General features: G+C 46.5%; 1 protein-coding gene across 1 annotated transcript in view; it reads right to left on the bottom strand.

Annotated features, from left to right (window-relative positions):
* LOC117359225 overlaps positions 1-17,579 on the bottom strand; it is a 313,075-nt gene that overhangs the window by 22,196 nt on the left and 273,300 nt on the right. Inside the window, exons 17-19 of the mRNA XM_033941598.1 lie at positions 14,647-14,754; positions 6,310-6,462; positions 1,348-1,473 (exon numbers count right to left, since the gene is read on the bottom strand). Coding sequence (XP_033797489.1) covers positions 1,348-1,473; positions 6,310-6,462; positions 14,647-14,754 — 387 coding nt within the window. The remainder of the gene's footprint in view (positions 1-1,347; positions 1,474-6,309; positions 6,463-14,646; positions 14,755-17,579) is intronic.

Here is a 17,579-nt window from a genome sequence, read left to right as displayed (position 1 = left end):
GTTCTGGCTAAGCTGGTCGGGTGGCAATACCTTCAACTATATCAGGCTCTGCAGAAGGAAGAGAATTGTGCAGAGGTGCCCAAGTTACTCAGTTTCCAGGCCGAAGATTTCAGGCCACACTGCTTAGGGAGATAAGTTCAAAACCAGGACTGGCCAAAATGTCTCCCTTTTGGACACCTGGCCATGCCACTCTCCGCCTCAAGCCACACCCCACTGCCCCAACCTTGCTCCACTCCGCCCTCAGCTCCACCTCCACACGGACATCGATGTGATGATGTCATGCACGCATGCCTAAGATGTCATCACATTGACATCCGTGCATGCACAGAGGACATCCAGACACGGCCCCGAGCTCGGGGCCTTCCAAAACCCAGACAAACTGCCGGGTTTTGGAAATTCCTCCGGGCACCCGGACAGTCCTCTAAAAGAGGACATCTCTGGGTTTACTCGAACATCTGGTAACCCTAAGTAAGCAGAGCCTAGAAAAGCAGCGGCTGCCACGTCACTGACAGGCGCTGCTTACAGAATCACGGCTAGCAAGGACCGGGTCGGGGAGCAATCGGGTTGCAAAGTGGTTGGGACACAATCGGTGACCTATCTCTCTTCACTTCTCTCTCCCTATGTTCCCCCCACCCCCGTGCGCTCCACTCAGCTGGAAAGTCCCTCCTATCTGTGCCCTTCTCTTTGGCTGCCAACTCCAGACTCCGTCCCAAGCTGCTCAAATCCCTACAGCAGGCTCCGTCTCTGGCAGTGTTCAGGGCCCAGTTAAAAGCCCACCTCTTTGAAAGTGCTTTCGACTCCTAACTCCTCTCACCTTGGGTTCTGCATCCTCAACCCTATATGTCATGTCTGTCTGTCCAAGTTAGATTGTAAGCTCTTCAGAGCAGGGACTGTCTATAAATGTCATGATGCAGGGCTGCCCAAGACCAGTCCTTGAGATCTACTGGCAGGCCAGGTTTTCAGGATATCCGCAATGAATATGCATGAGAGAGATTTGCCTGCACTGCCTTCTTGGTATGCAAATCTCTCTCTTGCATGTTCATTGTGGATATCCTGAAAACCTGGCTTGCCAGTAGATCTCGAGGACCGGACTTGGGTAGCCCTGTCATAATGTATAGCGCTGCGTACGCCTTTCAGTGCTATATAAGTGATAAGTAGTAGTGGTAGCAGCACTGAGTTTGCCAAGTGTATAAATGTGGAATTAAAGGCACCTGAAAAAACAAATCTCCATCAGAAAATGACAAATTTGTTCTTGGAGAGAGAGAGATTATTCTTTCCTGTGACAATATTGTATGAATGTATGAGCATCGTGTTATATATTGAGGAGGACAGCATTTCTCTGCAAACCTCGTGAAACAGAGGTTCTGAACTCTGCAGGATCAGCTTCAGAATATACTCCAAGAGCAGCTGGGTAGACATTTGGTTCTCACTGAAGGCCGAAAACTCCAGTGCCAGGTTTTCCAGGTCATCCCCCTGTAAAGCAAGAACAAAATCATTGGCTATAAGTTTCTGCCTCTCTGTTTGAAAGACTTTTGTGAGCTACAAAGGTGGAATGATCTTTCTGTGATCTGTAGACAAATAGGGAAACAGAAGTGGAAGTGTGGAGTGGACACAACAGGAGCAGAACAGCTGGATTAGGGAGTGGAGTGTGGGACAGATGGCAACCGCAGTTCTCAAGGGCTATAACCTCCCAATGAATATACAAGCATATTCACTAGGGAAATCTTGAAACTTTTATTGAGTTGCAACCCTCAAAGACCAAATTTGCCCGTCCCTGGGGTAGAGTGACTATTCTCTGCTCTGTTCCAAGGTCACCCAACCTCAAAAGTGGACTGTAGCAGCTTAACAACCAAGGGAACAGGGGTTGCTTCCCACCGCAGCTCCCGGGCATGACACATAATCCTCCATCAACCTGGGCTAAATAACTACCTATATATATATATACAGTAATATGGAAACGGCTTTGAGTGTAAGCATAGGGTTACCAGATGTCCAGGAAAACCCCGCCTTTTCCTTTTTTTGGAAGAATGTCCGGGTGCCCAGAGGGATTTCCATTGTCTGGGTTTTGGAAGCCTCCGAGCTCAGGGCCGCATCTGGAGGCCCTCTGTGCATGCGTGGACATCTGAGTGATGACATCATATGCGTGCATGCATGTGCATGACATCATCACATTGATAGAGGCCCTTCCGACGCGACCCTGAGCTCAGGGAAGGAGACCAGAGGTTTGTGTAGGGGCGGGGCTGGAGGCGGAACAGAGCAGGGCCAGGTGTCCTCTTTTTTTAAAGAGGAAAAATCCTAGGTAAGTACAAAAAGGTGTTCTATTAAATCCCATCTTCCCTGTAGGCTGCCTGGGCTAGAAGGGAGGGTTTAGAGGTGTTCTGGAGTCTTAAATGTTCTGGGCTTTTCCCCTAAAAATGAAGCCCTGCCAGCATCTTCTAGAGCAGGGAACGCAAGGATGTGCTGCAACTACCTCAGGGTTTTGCTGACCGCCAACAGTGTTATGCCTAGAAATTCGATGCTGGACCATGTGTGGGCTCTGGTATTGCATTTCTAGGTTTCCAGAGCTGGTTAAATCTGATATTCAGCTCTTAACCATAGAAACAAAGAAACATGACGGCAGAAAAGGGCCACGGCCCATCAAGTCTGCCCACCATAATGACCCGCCCCCCTAACTTCACCCTACCAGAGAGCCCACATGCGTGTCCCATTTCTTCTTAAAATCTAGCACGCTGCTGGCCCTAATCACCTGCAGTGGAAGTTCATTCCAATGATCAACCACCCTTTCGGTGAAGAAATACTTCCTGGTGTCACCATGAAATTGCCCGCCCCTGATTTTCAGCGGATGCCCTCTTGTGGCCGAGGGTCCTGTAAGAAAGAAGATATCATCTTCCACCGGTATGGGTTAGGGTTACTAGACGTCCGGATTTCCCCGGACAAGTCCTCCTTTTGAGGACATGTTCGGGGGTCTGGGTGGCTTTTTAAAACCCGGCACTTTGTCCGGATTTTGAAAAGCTTGGAACAAATCACTGTCGGGCAGGAGCGCATCTGCGCATGCCATGCGATGATGTCATACGCACATGCACAGATGTGCTCCTGCCTGATGAGAGCAGGCAGTGGGGGCGGGGCTAAGATGGGATGGGGCGGGACTAGGGTGGAATGGAGTGGGCCTGGGGGTGGGTCTAGGGGTCCAGATTTTCTAAATGGTATGGGGCATGCTTAAAGGTGACCTTGGCCAGTTCAGTGCTCATTATTGGCCCTTAACCAGCTAAGAGCCACTTTCGCCCCTAACTATTCTATAATTCCTCTGGAAATGGCCAGATAAATCCTTTCTGTAATCCGCCTTGAACCGCAAGGTAATGGCGGAATAGAAATCACTAATGTAATGTAATGTAATTAAATGACTTTGAATATCAACAACGACGTGTATTAAAATGGTCCGAAAGAAGTATCACCTTTATTATTGTGTTTTACTTTTCTTGATAAATGTTTACTTCTGCTAACCAAAAAGATAACGTGGCATGCAGGGGGTTAATGTACCTAACAAGGGTGAGGAAGAGGAACTTGCATGCAGGGGAACCTCAGAAGCCAAGGCATGCAGGTTGTCCATTTTTTCCTGTATATTTTGTTGATTGGTTTGATGTGAAATACGGGAATTTCATTCATATATATTCCTTTTCTTATTTGGCTGCAGGGAATCAAAACATCTAAGAAACCAGGGCATGTAGGGCTGTCTCATGCCCAGAAGATGTGGATATTTCCTCTGCAGCATTGCCAGCTCAAGCTGTATCCAGAAATGGAGTCTCAGCCTCCTGTGTGCACTGGACAATCAGGTCCTCGTTTCCCATTTGTACTTATAGAAACATAGAAGATGACGGCAGAAAAGGGCTATAGCCCATCAAGTCTGCCCACTCTGCTTACCCACCCCCTGTCTATGCCCTAATGACCCAATTTCCTTATCTTGACCCTCGTAGGGATCCCACATGGGTATCCCATTTATTCTTAAAGTCTGGCACGCTGTCTGCCTCGATCACCTGCACTGGAAGCTTGTTCCAATGATCAACCACTCTCTCTGTGAAGAAATACTTTCTGGTGTCGCCATGAAATTTTCCGCCCCTGAGTTTGAGCGGGTGCCCTCTTGTGGCCGAGGGTCCCTTGAGAAAGAAAATATCATCTTCCACTTCGACACGTCCCGTGAGGTACTTAAATGTTTCGATCATGTCTCCCCTCTCCCTACGTTCCTCAAGAGTGTAGAGCTGCAATTTGTTCAGTCTCTCTTCGTACGAGAGACCCTTGAGCCCCGAGATCATCCTGGTGGCCGTCCGTTGAACCGATTCAATTCTGCGCACATCTTTACTGTAATGTGGCCTCCAGAATTGCACACAGTACTCCAGATGAGGTCTCACCATGGCCCTGTACAACGGCATTATGACTTCAGGCTTTCGGCTGACGAAACTTCTATTGATACAACCCAATATCTGCCTTGCCTTAGATGAAGCCTTCTCCACTTGATTGGCAGTTTTCATGTCTGCACTGATGATTACTCCTAAATCTCGTTCTGCTGAAGTCCTAGTTAAAGTTTCTCCGTTCAAGAAGTACGTCCTGCATGGATTTCCGCTTCCGAGGTGCATGACCTTACATTTCTTAGCATTGAAGCCTAGTTGCCAGGTTGAGGACCAACTTTCCAGGTCCTGCGCCATATAATTCTGTAAACTGCATTCACTTACTATATTACATAGTTTGGCGTCATCAGCGAATAGTGTTATTTTACCTTGAAGCCCTTGAGTCAGATCGCCTATGAATATGTTGAAAAGGAGTGGACCCAGGCCGAGTCCTGCGGCACTCCACTGGTCACCTCCAATGTTTTAGAGAGGGTACCATTAACCACCACCCTCTGAAGTCTGCCACTCAGCCAATCATTGACCCATGCAGTTAGTGTCTCTCCTAACCCCATCGATTCCATCTTGCTTAGCAGCCTGCGGTGTGGGACACTGTCAAAAGCTTTACTGAAGTCCAGGTACACGACGTCCAAAGACTCTCCCAAGTCCAACTTTCTTGTTACCCAGTCAAAGAAGCTGATGAGATTGGATTGGCAGGACCTACCCTTGGACCTACCCTTGGTGAATCCATGCTGACTGGGATCCTGAAGATTCCCTTCATTCAAGATCGTGTCCAATTTGCTTTTAATTAGTGTTTCCATGAGTTTGCACACTATTGATGTGAGACTCACCGGTCTATAATTCGCAGCCTCTGCCCTTCAATCCTTTTTATGCAGAGGAACGACATTAGCTAATTTCCAGTCCAGGGGAACTTTCCCCTTACTTAGGGAGAGATTGAATAGCTCAGCCAACGGTTTCGCCAGGACATCGCTCAATTCTCTGAGCATTCTTGGGTGCAAATTGTCTGGTCCCATGGCTTTGTACACCTTGAGTCTTGCCAGTTCACTGTAAACTTCACCTGGTGTGAACTCAAAATTCTGAAATGGGTCTTCTGTGCTTTGTGTTGCCTTCAACTGCGGACCGTGTCCCGGTGCCTCACAGGTGAAGACTGAGCAGAAGTATTCATTCAGTAGTTCGGCTTTATCGGAATCTGCTTCCACGTAACTTCCGTCCGGTCTTCTAAGGCGTACTATCCCGCCTGTTTTTCTTTTTCTGTCACTAATATACCTGAAGAAGGATTTGTCCCCCTTTTTAATGTTTTTTGCCAGAATTTCTTCCACTCGAAGTTTTGCCTCCCTAACTGCCATTTTGACCGCTGTAGACCTGGTCCTATATTCTACTTTTGCCTCTCTTTTCTCCGTGCGCTTGTAGGAGAGAAACGCTTAAGAACATAAGAGTTGCCATACTGGGACAGACCAAAGGTCCATCTAGCCCAGTATCCTGTTTCCACAGTGACAAATCCAGGTCCCAAGTACCAGACAGAACCCCAAAGAGTAGCAACATTCCAGAGCTGAGATTGTGATGTCATAATGCCTCATTCCACCAATGCCTAAGAGCCAAACTCATCTGTGATGTCACAATGGCACGACTGTCCTACCCTTGGCTCAATAAGAACATAAGAGCTGCCATAATGGAACAGACTGAAAGTCCATTAAGCCCAGTATCCTGTTTCCAACAGTGGCCAACCCAGGTCCCAAGTACCTAGCTAGATCCCAAGTAATAAAACAGATTTTATGCTGCTTATCCTAAGAATAAGCAGTGGATTTCCCCTATTTCTGTCAGGCTCATTCACCCTGCATCTTCAGAGTTTATTAAGATTTGCTGCACATTAGAGAAAAGGTAGACGACTTTCCAACTGAAGTCATGCACAAACCTGCAAGAATGGATACACCTGAGATGCAAAGACTCTGAGGTCAGCAACAGCCAGCAGTGAGACAGAGGACAGCAGGTCAGCCATCAGGAGAGCGTAACGCAGCACTGAGGGGTCCAGGGTCCCACAGAGAACGAGGCCCAGCAGAGCAATCACCTGGAGGCAGAAAGGGAGGTCAGAGGTTCTCACTAATGAACAACTAGCAAAACTAAGCCCAGGAAGACCTATATGATCACAGACCCAGGCACACTTTACAACATGCCCCAACAGAGGATGTTTTTAATGTGGAAGAAAAGGTCTGCGAGCCTGGCTAGCTCAGGTGTTTGCACACTTTCTGGACGCTAGCAAAAGTCAGTGCAGCAGAGGTGGAGATGAGTCCATGATGGTCATTTTATAAAGTCACATCTGGGTAACACATGTTTTACACCTACTTTATAAAATCCAGGATCTGTCTACTTGACTTTATAAGGTTCTAGCACAGGTGTCCTGGCAGGCTTAATGCCAGCGTGCACCATCCAAATTAATGGAGTTTATTATCTATGCATCCATGTGCAGACTCCGCCTCTGCTCTGTTCAAATTCCGCCCCTGTGGATGCCCACTTTGGGAGCACAGATCATAAAAGTTACACGCGTACTTTCATGTTAGGGAGTATTTTATATAATCATTTACAATACAACATTTTCCAAGTTCTTATCATCTCCCTTTAAAATTACCCCTGAGGTGTCTTTTATGAAGAGTCCTAGGGTTGGTTTATGGAGAGATTTCCCAGACAAAACATGAGAAAAATCGATTGTTGTAATTGTCCGGGTCTCTCTGCATCTGCAACCACAACAGCATGTTTCAGTCATCATGCTGTGGCTTTCTCCAGGGTATGCTGTGAGCTCCGCAGTTTGTGTACCAATGAATTTTCAGACCATAATTCAAAAACGGTGACCAACAGACTTTCCCTTCACAGTTCAAATTTGTGACCAACAAAATTTCCCGCCAAAATTCAAATTCATGACCAACGGAGTTTCCTGCCTCAATCACCTCAAACCCCAGCCATTCAGGTTAGCGGACCCACTATATATAAAGACAAACTGCAGACCTCACAGCACACCTTGAAGAAAGCCACAGCATGATGGCTGAAACGTCGGTTCTACCTGACTAGACACAGTGAGACCCGGAAACCTGCAATAAGTACAATGCCAGCTGAGGAAACCCTGAGAGAACATATAACCCAGTTTCACAGGGAGAACATCTTTAAGCTCACCGAAGACTTTTCCATTCTATGGGAAAAAGAGACCAACTGATTTTCACACCAAAATTCAAAATTTGTGACCAACTGACTTTCCCGCCAAAATTCAAATTGGTGACCAATGGACTTTCCTGCCTTATTCACTTCAATCCCCAGCCAATCAGGTTAGCAGACCCACTATATATAAAGACAAACTACAGACCTCACAGCACACCTTGAAGAAAGCCACAGCATGATGGCTGAAATGTCTGTTCTACCTGACAAGACACAGTGAGGCCCAGAAACCTGCAATAAGTACAATGCCAGCTGAGGAAACCCTGAGAGAACATATAACCCAGTTTCACAGGGAGAACATCTTTAAGCTCACCGAAGACTTTTCCATTCTGTGGGAAAAAGAGACCAACTAATTTCAGTGTTCCCTCTAAGCGGGCGGGTGTTGTGAGCAAACTTTTTTCACTGTGAGCTAAAAATATCGGGCGCCAGCAAGTTATGAGCCAAATAAATATGTTGTCAAAGTTGCTGATACATGAGGACGAGGTATTCAAAGGAATTTTAGGCCTACACGCTAAATTAAATAACGTTAAATAATATTTTTAAGAACACAAAACAACGCATTAATTCTTGAAAGTACAAAATTCTTTATTAAGATTGTTCTCTTCTGCCTTTTTCTGATTTCCAAAAATTGTAAACACTGTCTATGTTTACATTATTTCCTGTGGCTAAATAAAGTTTGATTCTAATTAGGCATTCCAAATGTTCTACTCTTAACTTATTACGAGTCTTTGTCTTTATAGCATTCATCAAGCTAAATCCTCTCTCACAATCGGCACTTGAAGCCTGAAAGGTGCCACACACGTCTAATAGAGCATTTAGTCCACTGAACTGTTTATGCTGCTGAGCAAAATTGTACATTTCCTGAAGCGTTTGTATAGCTCCTGCTTTTACTTTTTCAGCAATAATATATTTGAACTCCGAATATTCTGAAATAAGCTGCCTTTTGAAACAATGTTCATCATCTTTGTTCATTAACAGAAAATAACGGTTAGATAATCGTGAAAATTGTTCGTTTCCAAATGTAAATTCCTCTAAGTTGGACGGATTTGAGATACAGTCTTTGTCGAAAACACGCCAGTCCTCTAATTCATTGTCAGGAAATCTTTTGTCCATATGATCACAAGTTTGTGTAATAAATGTAAGAATATGATCTGTTTTAATTACAGAATTACAAGATGAAATGAGAGTTTCAACATTTTCATTGAAATGTGGTTTTTCTCCCAGATATTGAGATATGAGTTTCCTTAATTTGGCTTTAGTGAACTGGAATGCATCCAAAGGTGCCAAACAACTCTTCTGAAGAAGCTTACACAGTGATCCAAGCTCCTCAAGAACATCGCAGAGAATAAATAGCGCAACTTTAAATTCCAGATTACTCAATTTAGTAAGGCAGTATTTGTGCACGGGATCATTGTCTTCTTCCACCTGTTCTTGACAATATTCTAACAGGATGTCATAATTTCTAACCACTGCACTTACAGCAAAGTGCCGAGACAGCCACCTAACATCATGTATGACATCTGAGTCTGCAGCATTAGCAATATCCTCCAGTTTGGCTTTTCGTACGCTCGATCTACTGAAAATCGTATACACGGTGCGTATTAGAGTTTCGAACTCTTTCATGAATGGGATCGTTTTCCATGCATCGTCTATGCCTAGATCTTCGCGGTGAGCTACACAGTGTTGCTCTAGAAGATGAGGAACTGATTGACGTAACTTTGCAGCTACACCATTATGCTTCCCAAGCATGACTGATGCTCCATCGGACGTGAACATGACCATACGACTGAAATCTAAATCGTTCTCACTATAAAACTGCTTTATAGCATCAACTATAGCTGTGCTGTCACAAGCAGTTAGATGTTTGATGCCAGCAAAAACTGTCTCATGAATGTTGCTGCCACTTCTTCTAAATTTAATGTATATTATGAGCATTTTCGAAACAGAAATATCAGTACTTTCATCAATTATTAGGGTATGAAAAGGAGACCTCCGGATTTCTGTAAATGTTTCCCGTTTAACAATGGCATTTATGCAGTCAAGGAACTCGAAAGCATAGTTTTTGCTTCTCCAGCTATCAGGTATTTTTACGTATTTAGCCATGTGATTGTGAATTTCCTGGACGGATAGCATGGACGAATTCAACTTTACCGCTAGCAATATATTATCAATTAAAATGTTAACTTCCTCTGGACTTGATTTATATCTCTGTGCGTATTCGATTCTGTTGTTCCGACTATCGGGAGTTTCTTTCAAGAAATTCATTAGAAAACCTCGGCTTTGATTGTGAAGCTTTTGAACCGCTTCTAAATGAGAATTATGATTCAGATGACGCTTTAAATAATCAATTTTCCACTCAGACCAAGTCTTCCCTGTGCTCCATTCTCCGTTAACACCTGCTTTTCGGCATAGGGAGCAAATTAATGCGTTGTCCGTGTCGCTATATTCGAATATTTCTTTCATCGCCACTGTTTTCCGTCCACTCGCGTGCGGCAACGTGGTGTCAACCAAAAACTCGGTCAGCCATTCCTTCTTAAATTGGCTGCGCTTTTTCTTTGTGCTGCTACCAAACTCTTCATTCTCTTTACGCTTCGACATTTTCGAATGGATGTAAAAATTATTTGACTGAATCTATGGAAGATCGCAAAAGAAAGTTTATGCACACGCTTCAAACGATCGAAACTTGAAAAGAACTTGCTTCATGCATGTATAGATAAACAATGGCGCTCGTGCGGCCTCAGTTTTGTAGCGCATTACTAATTTACTAGTAGTAGTACCGTGTTTCCCCGATGATAAGGCAGGGCCATCAAATAAGACAGCCCCCCCTTTTTAGACAAAAATATAAAATAAGGCACCCCCGCAAATAAGACACCCACCGATACCTGCGCTTACCCGAATCGAGTGGTACGGTGGGTGACTTCATGTGGTGCCTAGTGCAGGAAATCACTCGTGTCTGCTCTGACCGCCTCTTCCTGCACGAAGTCGGGCCTTATCCAATCAGGAGCTGCATGTCAAAGCAGCTCCTGATTGAATAAGACCCGGCTTCTTGCAAGAAGAGGCGGTCGGAGCGTACGTGAGTCCGGCTGCCTCTCCTTGTTGGCGAGCTGAGCGGACCGTCGGGATCGACCCCCCGCACCCCCTAGGTATGCCTCTGCAAGTCTTGCCTTGCCCGGATTTGCCGCTCTCTTCCGGTGTTACTCCCCCCCCCCACCCGACTCTCCTCTCGCCGCCCTGCCATCTGCCGTACGCCTCTTCCGATCGCCCCCCTCCCTGCTCGCACCCCCACCCCGACGTCCGATTCCTCCCCCAGCCTCCCCTTACCTTTGCGACGCATTACATGGACTGCCAGCTCGCTGGGGCCAGCTGAGCCTGCCTGCAAGCACGTGTGTGCGCTGTGACGAGAAACTTGTGCGCTGCGATGTAATATTTTGTGCGCCAGCGCACGCCAGCGCAGCTTAGCGGGAACACTGACTAATTTTCCCACCAAAATTCAAATTTGTGACCAACTGACTTTCCTGCCAAAATTCAGATTGGTGACCAATGGACTTTCCTGCCTCATTCACCTCAAGCCCCAGTCAATCGGATCTGAGGACCTACTTTATAAAGACAAACAACAGACCTCACAGCACACCCTGAAGAAAGCCACAGCATGATGGCTGAAACATCGGTTCTACCTACCCAGACGTGGTGAGACCCCGACAACTGCAACAATCATGACACCAGCCGCGGACACCTAAGAGAACATAAGAACATAAGAACATAAGTAGTCGCCTCCGCCAGGGCAGACCAGAGGTCCATCCCGCCCAGCGGTCCGCTCACGCGGCGGCCCATCAGGCATATTGCCTGAGCAGCAGTCCCTGACTAATTTTATACCTACCTCTACATTTATCTCTAAACCTTCCACTGCTCTTATCTGTACCCCTCAATCCCTTTGTCCTCCAGGAACCTATCCAGGTCTTCCTTGAAACCCTGTACTGTGCTATTTCCTATCACGGCTTCCGGAAGGGTGTTCCATATGTCCACCACCCTCTGTGTGAAAAAAAAATTTTCTTGCGTTTGTTCTAAACCTGTCCCCCTTCAATTTCATCGAGTGGCCCCTTGTTTTTGTGGTTTCTTTCAAATTGAAAAATCTGTCCTTGTCAACCTTTTCGATGCCCCTCAGGATCTTGAAGGTCTCTATCATGTCTCCTCTGAGTCTCCGCTTTTCCAGGGAGAACAGCCCCAGCTTTTTCAGTCTGTCAGTGTATGTAAGGTTTTCCATACCCTTAATCAGTTTAGTTGCTCTTCTCTGGACTCCCTCAAGCATTGCCATGTCCTTTTTGAGGTACGGTGACCAGTACTGTACACAGTATTCCAGATGGGGGCGCACCATAGCCCGGTACAGTGGCAGGATGACTTCCTTCGTTCTGGTCAAGATACCCTTCTTAATGATACCTAGCATTTGGTTTGCTTTCCTCGAGGCTGTGGCGCACTGTGCTGACGCCTTCAATGTCGTGTCTACCATCACTCCCAGGTCTCTTTCCAGCTTACTGACCCCTAGCATTGTTCCCCCCATTTTGTAAGTGAACATCGGGTTCCTTCTCCCTACATGCATGACCTTGCACTTCCCCACGTTGAAGCTCATTTGCCACTTTTTTGCCCATTCTTCCAGTGTCGTAAGATCCCTTTGGAGATCCTCGCAATCTACCGTGGTTTCAACCCTGCTGAATAGTTTGGTATCATCAGCGAATTTGATGACCTCACATTTTGTTCCCGCCTCCAGGTCGTCGATGAATATGTTAAACAGGAGCGGTCCCAGCACCGACCCTTGAGGAACCCCGCTCGTGACCCCTTGCCAGTCCGAGTAGTGGCCCTTTACACCAACCCTCTGCTTCCTCTCCGACAGCCAGTTTTTAATCCATCGGTGGACCTCCCCTCGCACCCCATGATTCCATAGTTTCCTGAGCAATCGCTCATGTGGTACCTTATCGAAGGCTTTCTGAAAGTCTAGGTAAATTATGTCTATGGGTTCACCTTTGTCCACCTGGCTATTTACCCTCTCAAAGAAGTATAACAAATTTGTGAGGCACGACCTACCCTTGCAGAACCCATGCTGGCTCGACCTTAGCTGTCCATTTTTTTCGATATGATCACAGATGCCATCCTTAATCAGTGCCTCCATCATCTTTCCCGGGACCGATGTGAGGCTCACCGGCCTGTAGTTTCCCGGGTCGCCCCTTGAACCCTTCTTGAAGATGGGCGTGACATTAGCTATTTTCCAGTCCTCCGGGATCTCTCCAGTTTTTAGGGATAGGTTGCATATTTGCTGAAGTGTCTCTGCTATTTCATTCCTTAATTCCTTGAGCACCCTTGGGTGGATGCTGTCTGGACCTGGCGACTTGTCGCTCTTTAGCTTGTCTATCTGCCTGAGGACATCCTCCTGGCTCACCTCTAGTTGGATCAGCTTGCTATCTTGATCTCCATTTTCTATTTCCTCTGGTAACACATGATAAAAACCCTCCAGCCACTTGCGTTTGCAAGTTTCAGTGCCTGAGACTGTCTGAGCTCAGAACAAGTCTAATATACAAACGGGGTTTCCTTTTTGTGTATGTTTATTTCAAGTTTGATATACTTCCATTTCTGTCACGCAGATCATAGTGATATACAATCCAAAGAGCCATGAATATATTAATATAGAAAAGAACGCCGTCAATTTAAAGGGCAGGCATCATTCACACCATAAGCAAAAGAAAGAGTCGGCTTTAAAGGCTGATATAACCGCAAAAACAAGTAATCATTGTCAATTACAGAGGGATCCATAAACCAAAATCCCAAAAGAATGAGCCTTCAAAAGGGATTTAAATGTATTAAAAGAACATTTAGCACACCTGGGCCTTTCAGAGACTTTCCACTTTCTCATGGTAACATTAGGGCACATTTTCTGCATGAGTTCACCAATTAATACTTGTTTTCATGCACTGCGCTTTCTGCATTTCAAGGGATTTCCTCTTGTATACATAATCTCTGCGATAATCCCCAACAGTGGGCACCCAGAATATACAGAATTAATATAGAATCTGTACCGAGTTCTGTGCTGGAACTTACTTCAGCCTGATTCTCCCAAAAAGTCACCCGAAATAGACATTGTTGATGGTCAGATGCTATTTATCATATATTTGATAACTTGTAGTATGTACAGTAGAATCCCAATTAACCGATATTCAATCAACAAGCACTCTCACCCAACTGACATTAAAAAAATCATCCCCAAAGTAGCAGTGGCAGCGATTCTGAGCCGCGAAACCCCCCTCCCTCCCTCCAGCCTCAAAGCAAGCAGTGGCAGCGGTCCTGAGCAGCGAACCCCCCTCCCTCACTTCAGCCCTGAAGCAAGCAGCGGTCCTGAGTCACAAAACCCCCTCTCTCCCTCCAGCCCCAAAGCAGCAGCAGTGGCAGCGATCTTGAGCAGCGACCACCCCCACCCCCGCAGAGGAAAGGCCCTGCTGGAGCTGGCCATGTGCAGCCTGTTTTCAGCGCTGCCACTGCTGCTTCGGTAAGTGAGAGGGGTCCAGGAGGCCAGACCCGCGTGGAGGGATTGAGGGAAGACAGGCGGGAGTTGGACCAGAAGTGTGTGTGGGCCTGTGGAGGGAGGGTCCAGCAGGGTGCAAGGAGGGGGGGAGATGGATGGATGCTGGACCCATAAGTGGGAGGAGAGAATGTGACCCAGAAAGAAAGGAAGAACAGATGCTGGACCTACAAGTGTGGGGGTGGGGGTGGAGGGGATGAGAGTGACTCTCAAGCAACCAGAAACTACAATTATCCAGCATCCACCAATCCCCATGTGTGCCGGACAATTGAGAATTTCCTGCATAATTCCTTTAAATATATTTAACCCTATACAAAATTCTATGTAACAAACAAGATGTTGTCTGTGACCCACCTAGAACTCTAATTAATGATGATCTAGCGGGTATAAGATTGACCAGCATAAGAACTGGCATCCCACAATACTGAGCAGCTGCTCTATGAACCCAAATTGTGCCTACGTCTGTGTACAAGGTCTTTTAATCACCTTGTTTAGAGGGGCGTACTTCTGTACAGCAGCAAGGAAATCCTGCAGACCGAGACAGCTGACATTCTCAGCCCTGTAGTGTGCGTGAAAGAGCCTGCCGAGCATGTCCTGTGAGGAGGAAGGCAAACGATACAGTCATCCTACTTTAGCTCTTTATTCCAGTTCCAGGCTCCAAATCTGCAGCAGTTAGACTGGCCTACTTGGAAGGGACATTTCATGACGCTGTATTTACACATCACTTGTGGGTACAGCTTTACTGCCCCTCTTCGGAGTTCGACCTCCCTCCAACGCTTCAGAAAACATTTGAAAACTTGGCTTTTCTCTAAAATGTAACTACTCCCACCCTCCCCACTATACTAAGTCCCCTCTTTCTTTCCTTTTTACTAAGCCCTTCTTCTTTCCATTGGAGTTCCTTTCTTTATTAATTCCTGTAAACCGTGTCGAGCTCCACTTCTGTGGAGATGATGCGGTATACAAACTTAAGGTTTAGTTTAGTTTAATTGTCCAATGCACAGATGACAGCAAAGTGACTAGGCACAGTGGCGTAGCCAGGGGGAGGGGGAGGCGGTCCGTCCCAGATGCCATCTTGGCAGGGGCACCAGCATCTCTCTTCCTCTAAGCCTACCCACTTCTTCAAATCTTCGCTGGCAGCCAGCAGCATCTGCTACATGCTGCTCATGCCAACCTCAGAAATGAGGACATAAGAATAGCCTTAGTGGGTCTGACCAACTTGATCAAACCACGGCAGGGTGCTGAGGCAACAGTTCTACCACTAGGCCACTCCTCACCTCCACTCAGCTACAGTTATTGGTAGGGTTACCAGACATATGGATTTACCCAGACATGTCTGGGCATCCGGACGGCTTTTCAAAACCTGCCACTTTGTCTGGGTTTTGAAAAGCTTTCAGCTGGGAACAGTGTCGGGAGGGCATCTGCGCATGGATGCAATGAGGTGACATCACACAGATGTTCTCCCGACACTCCGAACAAGCGAACAGGTTGAAGGGGCGGGGCTGGGCAGAACTGTGAGGGCCTGGGGGCATGGCCATGGGTCCATATTTTACTTCTGTAGAATGTGGTAACCCTAGTTACTGGTGGCAGAAAAAAAATGACTCGATTTATCTGTGTTTTGGTGCAGTGCTTGCATCAGGAGCCTAGAAGCTGTCTAGAAGTGCTCCTGCCAGCTCAAGTACTGAAGTGCCCTCCAACATCTGCCTTCAATAGAGTCCTATTGCTTAATGGACATATTTGATTGAAGACTCAGGCACCACGCAGAAAGAAGGCTGAGCTGAGTTGGTTTTTATGCCACCAATAACTGTAGCTGAGATTTTATTTTAAATGAGTATTATTCAAATATTATTTTTGAACCACCATTTTGTTGAAAGGTTTTCCTCTCACTCTTCGTTGATTTCTGCGGAGATTTTGTGAGGAATTCCTTTTCTCCCTCTGTTTTGTAATCAGAATGGGGCTTAGTATAACAGAACCTCAAACATAAGAATAGCCTTACTGGGTCGGCCCAAGGTGGCCAATCCCGGGCCCTAGCACCTAGCCAAAACCCAAACAGTAGCCAAAATTCCATGCTACTCTTACAGAGGTGTCCAGCAAATTCCATACAAACCAAGTTTTATTTACATTTGATATACCACATTGATAATAACAACTATGCAGTTTACATATTTAAAAAATGCCATTTTAAAAATGTCCTACAAACTGGAGAAATCCCAGGCCAGGCATCCTAGAATGTTCTAACAATCTGTACTATCTTCAGTTTGAGAAGATTTTGCTGTGTTGAGATGAGGATCCCGTTTCAAATGCTTTTAGTATTTTGTGTGTGAAATATGTTTTGCCCTATATTTCTGGTTATAAATCTTCAGATTATCTTTCTCATGTATATAAAATTGAATCGGCTGAGTTTGGAACATATAGGAATACTAGTCTTTTAGCCCGTTACATTAACGGGTGCTAGAATATAGGTCTGTCTGTCTTTCTTTCTTTCTGTCTCTCTCTCTCTGTCTTTCTCTCTCCCTGGCCCCCTTTCTTTGTCTGTGTTTCTGTCTCTTTCCCTGGCCCCTGTGCAGCAGCAGCAGCAGCAGCATTTCCCCCCACCCTCCTTCTCTTCCCGCGGTTTGGCCTGCTCTGTTATTCCCTTAATCACCGAGGGAAACTCTCTCATCACTTCCTCTTATCAATAGTTTCTCCATGGGTTTAGCTGCAGAAGACAAAAAGGAAGAGAAGGAAGGAATACCTGGGTGCAGGAGGGGGTGGACCCAATAGACATCAGAATAATGAACTTCCCTACTGTGTGATCTTGTGTGAGTAGATGGTGCTGCTTTATTAGTAAAGTTGGGCTGGTTTTATAAAGCCTGATGTGGGAGAGAAATTCTTGGAGCTGAATTGATTGAGAGACTGAATACCTCCCCAGCCTACCAGGATTAAACCCAACCCCGGCCTTTGCCCTGTTCACCTTGACTTTATTTATTTTTTAACTCTGGTCCCACTCAATGCAGTTGAGGGTGCCAGCTGAACCCTTCCCTTATCTTTGAAGTCCCCAGGACAGCAGCATTTATTTTATTTTCTGGCCAGCTCCCTTGCCAAATTTCACCCGATCCCCACTTACTGGAGCTTTTTGCGGTGGCGGCTCCTCTTGGGCTTCTCCGAGGGCTGGCTCCCATAAAAATGTTGCCTTGCTGTTCAGTGCCGCCACAGTGGCTTCTTTCCAGAGGTGCACCGGCGTCGGAAGCCTTGTCTCTGACGTTGTAACGTCGGAGGGGTTTCTGACGCTGGTGCGGCTCTTGGGGGGGGGGGGGGCCTGCTGCTGCGGCTTTGAACGGAAGGGTAGCCGGATGCGGGAGGAGCCGCCACCGTGGGGGGCTTTGGTGGGAGAATCAGCCGGACGCATGGACCGAACAGCCCGGGCCTGGTAGCCCGCTGGG

This window comes from Geotrypetes seraphini, chromosome 4, assembly GCF_902459505.1.
Source record: "Geotrypetes seraphini chromosome 4, aGeoSer1.1, whole genome shotgun sequence".
Taxonomy (NCBI): Eukaryota; Metazoa; Chordata; class Amphibia; order Gymnophiona; family Dermophiidae; genus Geotrypetes; species Geotrypetes seraphini.
The sequence above is the reverse complement of the archived record's forward strand: the minus strand, read 5'-3'. Positions and strand labels throughout refer to the sequence as shown.